Raw genomic sequence first — 9172 nt, forward strand, 5'->3', positions numbered from 1 at the left:
TTCTTCGTCTCTTATATAAAGAGGTTGTTATTAATTACTGCATTTAGTTTCTCTTACTAAACAACATACATAAGAGAAATAAAATCATGCGACACCAAAATGGATAAGGCGAAGCCGAGCCACACCAAATAAAAAACGCATCACAATAGGGAAAGGCAAAGCCCCGCGATACCAAATAAAAAATGTATGACGAGGGGAGACGAAACCGCATCACACCAAATAAAACATATGGCTAAACGAAAAAAAGATGCCTAATGCATAACACGAGCATAACTCTATTAACTCTTTAGGCAATGATGCATAACAGGCTCGTTAAGGGGTGCACAAAATTAGACTCATAAGAAGAACAACCGGTGAAATCGGTAAACCTAGTCGATTCTATAGAATTAGTGAGTGAGTCTGATTCTTTTTCTTTCACATATATAAAATCAGGCTTCTAACTGTAGCCCGGCCTTATTCTTTCTTTCTTTATATAAAATCTGAAGCCCGCTTCATCACTCCTAATTTCTTTTTTTCCTTTTAGAAACAAAACCCCTCTTCTAGCTAAAACCCTTCTCCCCCCTTGCAGTTTTCATTCTCCGAGTCAGTTCTTCTTCTTCCCTGACCTAATAATCATGGTGGTGTTGACGGAGAAGAACGACGCAGCAGTCATCCTATGTAGATTCAACAAAATTGTGTTAAGTTGGGATTATTTCAGTCTCCTCCCAAACCTCAAAGTAAGTAACATACTGACATTCCCCTCTATTTTCCCCCAAATTTTCAGTTTGTTTTTCTTCCTCTTCTTAATTCTCTGTGTTTTATCTTCTCTATTTACAGGATAAGAAAAAGAAGCTCAAAATTTCTAAAGAAGATGCGAAGAAATTAGGTCTGAAGAAAGTGAAAAAGAGTTATAAAACTGTTGATGATTATATCAAAACTTTTGAACCACTTTTGTTTGAAGAAGTTAAAGCTCAGATCATTCAAGGAAAATCTAAAGATGATGATGATGATGGTATTTTTTTTTCTTTTTTTTTACTTGTTTTGATTTTGTTTTCCGGGGGTTTTAATGATTGACATTTGAGTTTTTTTTTTTTTTGGCAGTGGGAGTATCTAAATTTGGATGTATTAGCTCGTATACTGAAGCTGACGGGTTTCATTTGCCGATGGTGGTGTTTGAGGCGGAGGAGGATGATCGGATTGCAGAGAATGATCTTCTACTTGTTACTGAACATCAGGTTTGAATTACTATAAGAAGAAGAATTTTTTTTTGTTTTTTTTTGTTTAATTTGATGGAATGTGATGTTTGAAACTTTGGATGGATATGAATTTTGTTGCAGATTGAAAAAACATTGCCAAAAATGTATGCATTTGCCTTCGTATTAAATCGCGAGGGTAGAAATCAGATGAAACTGCGGATGTTTGTGGGTGGAGAATTTGAGGGTATCAATACTGATAAAATCAAACATATTCCACCGCGCATGTCTGAAATGCACAAGTTTTTCGGAAAAGAGCAAGCAAAAAGATCCATGTGCTTTGTCAAGGTATATTTTCAATAATATAAATGAAATGTTTTCTCAGTTGTATAATGAACCTAATGCGTGTGAAGTTATCTATTATTGCTAATTGTTCAGAGCTGAGACCAATATGGTGACTCTGGATTTTTATGGACTATTGTGTTGCACTGTAGACCATTTTGTACTTTCAAAGAGCAATTTGGAAATGACTTCAGTACCTTACCATCTAGCCCTTGGGAATAGTTAATACTTCCCTCTTATTGCTCACACTGGTGTTCCACTTATAAAGCTTTTGTTACGAGATGTCAGCAGCTTTCACTTTAATGGCATGGTCTTCACAACCTTACAAGAACCATTTTAGACATATTTTCTCTGGTCTGAAGCATTGTTCTTCTTTATTGCTCGCTATTTTCACTTCCACTCTGAGGTGCAATCCAATTAGATGCCCAGGCTAGACTTTTGAGTGTATCAAATTGGTTTGCTCTACGGAGCTTAGCTTTAAGGTGTCATGATATAATGTTTTTAATTTTTAATTTAATTAAGATTTTGAGATTATGCAACATCTCTTTTATGTTTAAAATTTTCCACTACTTTTGATGACATGCAACCGCTGTGCAGGTTGCTGGCTTGTCAACTATCATTCGTGAATATGTGGCCTTGATGTCTGTTAAATCTCTTCCTTTTAAAGACTTGATATTGTCAGCTTCTGAAAAAGATGCTACTTCAGAGCATCGTCCGTGGAAAATTCCGAGACCTCTCATGCAATCTCTCGAAAATAATCACAACAGTTCACAATTGGATGCCATACGTGTGAGTCTCGTTCTGAACTTTTTCAACTTCCTGTTTTAGTGGTGTTATTGTAAGATGAAAAAAATATCTGTTTGATCGCTGATTTTAATGCTTTTTATGGAACATCTTTCTTCCAATTCAAAGTCAAGTTATCCTCTTTAACTTTTTTCTTTTCTTTGGACTGTATAATTATTTGATAATGAGAGTTGCTTTCTGCAGGAGGGTCTTTCACGTAAATCTGTTGTTCTCATCCAGGTTCGATTTTTTGCTTTCAGTAGCTTTCTAAAACACCAATGGATGCAATCATGCAATTCTTTAGCTGTATTTTCGTAACAATCTTTATTTTATAGGAATACCATGTTTAGTTGGTCTAGAAAAAGTAGTACTTTCATTTTATGATGTTAATAGAGTAAAAGCTTTTGAAAAGCTACTCAAGTTAAGTCAAACTCCTTGCTTTTTCTTGGTTGATGGTACTAAAGCATATACAGTCCGTCGATTCTTAAAATTGATTACCCCTCACTTGTATTATCACCTAGAAAAGTACAGAGCTTGTTGACTGTTTCCTCTTATAAAAAAACTGAAGAGAAAACTCAAATAAAAGCCTATCAAACGCCGAGTACCGGAAATTTTTAATTTCCTCCCTTTTCTTTATGTCAGGATTCGTATGTGAACCTAGCATTTATTTTTATTGCTATCTCAAGTTTAGAGATTAAATTCTTAAATTACACAATAGTTCACACTTACCGCAGTTTCTATCCTTCAATGCTTTGAATACAGAGTGTTATTGAACTATAAATTGGTGTTACCTCTCTTGTAAGAAGTAGCGTTCATGGTAGTAACAGTGTGGATGTTAGATGCATGTTAAATATTTTTGACTTTCTCTTTTACTCTGTACCTAAGTGTTTTTACTTTGGATTCTATAGGTTCAGTTAGTTTGTATATTGATTTTGATTGAATGGTTTACAGAACATTTACATAAATTTTGGTTGCAGTAGTTATACATCATCGTGCTTGTATTACAGTAAAAACTATATTACTATCTAACTGGATGCCGTGTGGCTTCTTATCTCAATGTTGTGATTTGATTATACAAGAAAGTAATATAACTATTTTATTAACTTGATGTAGCATTGATTGAAGAGAAACACTTTTTCCTTTGTTTGTTTACCGTGTTGTTCTACTTCTACCATTAGTTACTCTGAAGTTATATGTCCATCATTGAAATTATCATTCTTATTTTCCTTTGTTTGTTTACCTTTTAGGGTCCCCCTGGAACAGGAAAAACTCAAACAATCCTTGGACTCCTCAGTGCCGTTCTGCATGCAACTCCTACAACTTTGCAGTCTAAGTAAATCTTACTTCACGGTCTACTTGTGCATTAGTCTTAGATGGTTTATGTTATAATGTTTTGTTTTGGTTCCTTTGTTCATTAATTCTTTTTTTTTTTTTTTTGTGTGTGTGTGTAGGGGAGAAAAGCTTGAGATAATACGTCAGCCTGAAATGTCAATATCTGAAAAGTGTGCATACTTCTTCTACTTTTTTTTTTAAATTAGTTTCTATTTGCTAGAACTTTTACATGATCTATGTAGGTTAAATGAAGAAAATTGAAACTCTGGAATTGAAGATATTGTACTTATAAATTGCCATTCATCTTATATCTGTCTTGGGTGATTTTGTAGGTATGATCACTGGAAGATAGCATCACCATGGTTGTATGGTTGCAACCCCAGAGACCTAATTATGCCCATTGACGGTGATGACGGATTTTATCCAACAAGTGGCAACGATATGGTATGTTCATCTGACTTTACAAATTATATGTGCATATGCTGGTCATATTCTTCTATATAACTGTTTGCCTTGGAATCTTTTATTTACACTATTGAGCAGAAACCGGAAGTAGTCAATTCAAATCGGAAATATCGTGCACGAGTATTGGTCTGTGCTCCATCCAACTCAGCGCTGGATGAGATTGTTTTGCGACTACTGAACACAGGTAGAAGTGTATTTTCTTTGGACATGATCTGTTCACTGGTCCTTCATTATACGATTGCCAACTAAATTTGGGGATTCATCTTGTTGAAGGAGAAGGCACTAATCACCGAGTGAAATTTATTACTATCTGCCTATCATGTTTTAGTGCACGCTTAATGTATGAAATTATAATGATTATTCTAGTGACGTGCTGGGTTTCTATGCGTACCTTGTAAAGGTGTGGGTGAGTAGGTTAGTAATGCACTGGTGATTGTTTGAATAGCTTCCAAGTCTCTTTGCACACACACACACTGTATCGTAGTAGGTAAAAATGGTAGAGATGCTTGTTCTGCTTGTATTCTATCTTCTTTCAGCAAAAAAAATGAAGCTTCTTTCACTATAAAGGCTTCTTATTGTTTATCACATATCTTTTCAGGAATTCGTGATGAAAAAGACCGTCCGTATAACCCTAAAATTGTGCGAATTGGTCTAAAGGCACATCATTCTGTTCAGGCGGTGGCCATGGACTATCTTGTGAGTATCTTAAAGCGTTTGTAAGCCCTTGATTCCCATTAGCTTCTGGTTAGACCTAGCTTGTTTAAGTAATTTCTGTTTGCAGGTAAACCAGAAACTTGCTGGGATGAATACAACAGCTGATATCCGGAAGCAGGGATCGGGAGCTGACGATAGAGACAGTATCAGAGCTTCAATTCTTAGTGAAGCAGCCATTGTATGTGATATGTGTTTACATATTATCTGAACCTAGCTTTCAACATGACTCAAATTCTTGAATAATGTTCTTCATGAACTGGCAGGTTTTTTCCACTCTCAGTTACAGTGGTTCCACACTCTTCAGTAAGCTGAATCATGGGTTCGATGTTGTTATTATTGATGAAGCTGCTCAAGCTGTAAGTGCTGTAATATTATACATTAGTCTTGTTCTTTTACAAAAGCATTAGAGTGTGGTATATAATCAAGGGTCTGGATCCTTTAAGTTCTGATCTGGACCCTTAATCACTCACTGTAAGCCTTGAAATTTGAAGGAATTAGGATAATAACAAGATTATTTGTAAATGACTTAATATACCATGGGATCTTTGAATCCTTCCGTATCAGCAAATTACGTGAAAACCTGTTTATGATCCTAATTGGGTGAATTGTGACGCTATAGTGAATTACGGAGTTACCCATGAAGGTAAGCTCAGAGATCGACTAATCCAAGTGCTAATAGTTTTTCCCCTTTTGGTAGGTCGTTAAGTAAAAATTTAAAATCCTATCTCTTAGTCCCATAAAATTTTGCTACAAGATCATCTCTCTTCCCGTTAATCACAGAACTTTTGTCATTATTAGGTCGAAGGGGCAACACTTATTCCCTTGGCCAACGGATGCAAACAAGTATTTCTGGTAAGATATCTACTGATTCTTCTTCCAATGTTACACAAACTTGTATCTGTGCTCTGTTACTATTATATTGTTGATGCCCTTTGACTACATTTCAAGTTTGTTGCACTCTATCTACATTTCAGCATATCACCCTTCTTAAATTGCAACTTGTTGGTTTTTTAGGTTGGGGATCCTGTTCAGTTACCAGCAACTGTTATATCTACTATCGCACAAAAATTTGGGTAAACCACTGTATCTAACTTCAGAGCAGCATCACCCTGTATGTATTTTATTTTTTTGAGATGGGTAGCTTTTATCTAACCTTTAGTGGTTCTCTGTTGAAGATATGGGATGAGCTTGTTCAGTAGATTCCAGGAGGCTGGCTATCCAGTGCAGATGCTAAAAACCCAATATCGCATGCACCCAGAGGTTAACACCGAAAACCGTTTGATTTCGTTATCTGCTCAAAGAATATTATTTGTGAACAGGTCTGAGGACCCCCCCTGGAGATGATTTGACTCTGAAGTTGATGTTTTGTGAGCATGATCTCCTGACAACAAGTCCCAAGATCCTGACAACAAGTCCCAAGAGTCTGTTGGGTGCTTAGTGATATTGAACAATCCATTTGATTGTAAATTCTTGAACTGCATGATTAATAAGGATGATCTACATGGTGTTGACAGCTACAAAATTGGAGATGATGGTCATCTCCATGTGGTCCTTAGAGGCTGTGTGCATTTGTTTACACTTTATAGAAGCTAATAATTCTCATGTTCAACACCTAATGATTTAATTTACCTCTTGAACAGATAAGACACTTCCCTTCAAAAGAATTTTATTCCGCGGCATTAAAGGATGGGGAAGAAGTAAAGGAGCAGACAATACGGCCATGGCATGATTTCAAGTGCTTTGGGCCATTTTGTTTTTTCGACATAGAAGATGGTATTGAATCGGGATCCGAGGACACTGATCAATCTAAGGTTAATTTTGATGAAGTTGAATTCGTCCTTTTGATGTACCATAAGTTGGTGAAGAATTATCCGAAGCTAAAATCAAGTTCTCAGCTGGCAATAATAACTCCTTATGCCAAGCAAATGAAGCTCTTCCGAGATCGTTTTCGTGAAACTTTTGGGATGGAATCCAATAAATTTGTGGATATAAACACTGTTGATGGGTTTCAGGTATGTGCAATTTCCAAATAATTTTGATGAAAACTTTACGATTTACCCCACTATTACTCTTTTAGAACATTAGAACATTTAGAGAAATATGATAAGGTGGTCTCTCTGTAACAGGGTCGGGAAAAAGATGTCGCGATATTTTCTTGCGTTAGGGCCAACAAAGAAGGCAAAATAGGGTTTTTGGGGAACTTTCGAAGAATGAACGTTGGAATCACCAGAGCACGGTCGTCAGTCCTGGTAAGCTATTTACCATCCTCTTCTCTGTGGTGTAATTTCCATTGTCAATAGAGAGTCAAAATTCAGTAATAGGGTCACTACTTATTTGCCACATCTGTAAGTGGAAACATATAAGAATTTCATTGTTTCTGGTACATATGCTCCTACATCCTTCAATGTGTCCTATGTTGTCTTTAGGTTGTGGGTTCTGCATCTACACTGAAGAAGGACAAGCATTGGAACAGTCTAGTTGAAAGTGCTCGAGAACGGGGTTGTCTTTTCAAGGTCGGAGTTTGTAATATTATCTGTTACTATATGCTCCTACGTTATTTGCTTATTTGCTTCGAATTCCTCCATAACGACCTGTTTGCATTAAATATTTGTATGATTGTGTTGCAGGTTCAGAAACCTTATGGCTCATATTTCAGTGATGAAAACTTGGAAAGCATGAAAGTGGCTGAATCCCAGTTAGAGCGTATGGAGGGTCATATGAATGATATGGAAAATAACGCGAACATGGACGTCAATCCTATGGTAGAAGATGTTGATCAAGCAAATGTAGATGATGAAGACGGCGGAGATGGAGATGGAGGAGATGGTAATGATGATTAGACTAGTTTTATATTTTTCGACTCGATCAATTTACCCTTGTTAAACGCTAATAGGTTTCGAAAAAAGAAGCCACCAAACCAAATTTTGATGTATATAGTTTGATATATGTAATGATATAGCTTAGTTTGGTGGCTTCACACAAAGCAAATGTTGTAGGCCATTTCAAAACGTAATATCCAGTTGTTTTTTCCTGTGAATCATCTCGGTATGAGTTAACACAGGGCCTTGCAGCAAGAATTTGCCCCATACCCACAAGAGAATTGCATTTTTATTTTTCTCTATATCTGTCTTGTTAGTGTACCGTTCCAGTACTACAAAGTTGAAAAGACTCAAATCTGACATTACAAAAGAAGTTCTAAAAAGAGCAAATACAGCGTACTAATAAATCCAGAGAGGGGTGGAGGGTTCATTTTCCACCTAATGCTTTGAGGGGACTTGGAGCAAACGAGCAACAAGTGAAAGCTGCCGTGAAGGCCTGGCAATGCAAAATGAGAGGAGACAAAGACAAATTGATTATCGGAGAGCGACCCATGGAGGTATAATTTTGTAAGAATTTCAAAGATTTACGAAATCCTTTGTCCTCATTCCCTTCTCAATAGTCTGACGTGTATCATCAACTATTGATCGACTTCAAGTCTCTTCAGTCTTCGGGTGACTCGCGAGTTCAATGCACTTTCTGACTTCCTTCCATTTCTCCCGGTTTTCACCATGACGACCGGAAGAAAGCCATTGACTGACACTGGGAGAGTATTCCTTGGGCAATCCCTACCTCGGTTACCTGTTGAGTCACTTTCTAAAATTAACGTGACAAAAACGTTGCCAGATTAAATACACAGTGTTGCAGACGTTCTCATACGTAGGCCTGGCTTCCACCATTTTCTTTCCTCGTCAACTTTTAAGGTACTTTGCAATCGTGAAAGATGCGCAAGTAGCTTGTTGTTTACTCTCTACAGCCTACTATCCTCTTGTCTTTTAGTCATAAATACTGCAAAACTACAAACACTGGAAGAGTCACTTCCACCATTCATTTGCCTTTATTTATTTGTTTTCCTCTTTTTTTTTTTGTCCCTGTCAAGGACTCTAGGGTCAATGCACGTACCTTGATCAACATTTTTGGCAAATGGAAAATGGGTCATTTGTCCAAAAAAATTTAAAATATGGTTGAAATGGACGAGTAAAAATTAGTATGGGTGAAATGGACAAAAAAATTTTAGCAAGGATGAAACTGGATTCATCGCGGCTTAAACTTAAAAAAATAGCAAGGATGAAACTGGATGCATCCTGATATAAATTAAAAATTAGAAAAAGTATTTGAAAATTGGTAGGATGAAACTGGTTACATCCTGACTATTTTTATATTTTTGTCTATTTGAACAATATCTTTTTAGTTTTTGGTTATTTAAACAGTATCAAAATGTACAAATTTTTTTCACCCAGGAATTATTAATTTTGGTCTTTTAAACCAGCTTTGTGTTTGGCAAATTGATGCATAACTTTTTCAGGCTCATTGCGTGATATTGCGGG

At 36.4% G+C, this 9172-nt stretch overlaps 1 protein-coding gene across 1 annotated transcript; it reads left to right on the forward strand.

Annotated features, from left to right (window-relative positions):
* The first annotated feature begins 514 nt into the window (after window positions 1-514).
* LOC113283749 (probable helicase MAGATAMA 3) lies at window positions 515-7880 on the forward strand. The gene is made up of 20 exons (XM_026533103.1): window positions 515-716; window positions 817-991; window positions 1081-1214; window positions 1317-1520; window positions 2112-2303; window positions 2502-2537; window positions 3545-3630; window positions 3749-3799; window positions 3962-4073; window positions 4173-4278; window positions 4693-4790; window positions 4876-4986; window positions 5072-5164; window positions 5607-5660; window positions 5823-5881; window positions 5984-6068; window positions 6449-6820; window positions 6935-7057; window positions 7235-7321; window positions 7436-7880. Exons 1-20 carry the CDS (start codon window positions 615-617, stop codon window positions 7646-7648), a joined length of 2493 nt encoding a protein of 830 aa, XP_026388888.1. The 5' UTR covers window positions 515-614; the 3' UTR covers window positions 7649-7880.
* The last annotated feature ends 1292 nt before the right edge of the window (window positions 7881-9172 follow it).

Source organism: Papaver somniferum, chromosome 1 (genome assembly GCF_003573695.1).
Source record: "Papaver somniferum cultivar HN1 chromosome 1, ASM357369v1, whole genome shotgun sequence".
Lineage (NCBI taxonomy): Eukaryota > Viridiplantae > Streptophyta > Magnoliopsida > Ranunculales > Papaveraceae > Papaver > Papaver somniferum.

Coding starts and splice junctions, on each gene's coding strand:
- LOC113283749 (XM_026533103.1), top strand. CDS start 615: ATGGTGGTGTTGACGGAGAAGAACGACGCAGCAGTCATCCTATGTAGA. Junction 3,631..3,748: donor CCTACAACTTTGCAGTCTAA/GTAAATCTTACT, acceptor GTGTGTGTGTAG/GGGAGAAAAGCTTGAGATAA. Junction 5,882..5,983: donor ACTATCGCACAAAAATTTGG/GTAAACCACTGT, acceptor TCTCTGTTGAAG/ATATGGGATGAGCTTGTTCA.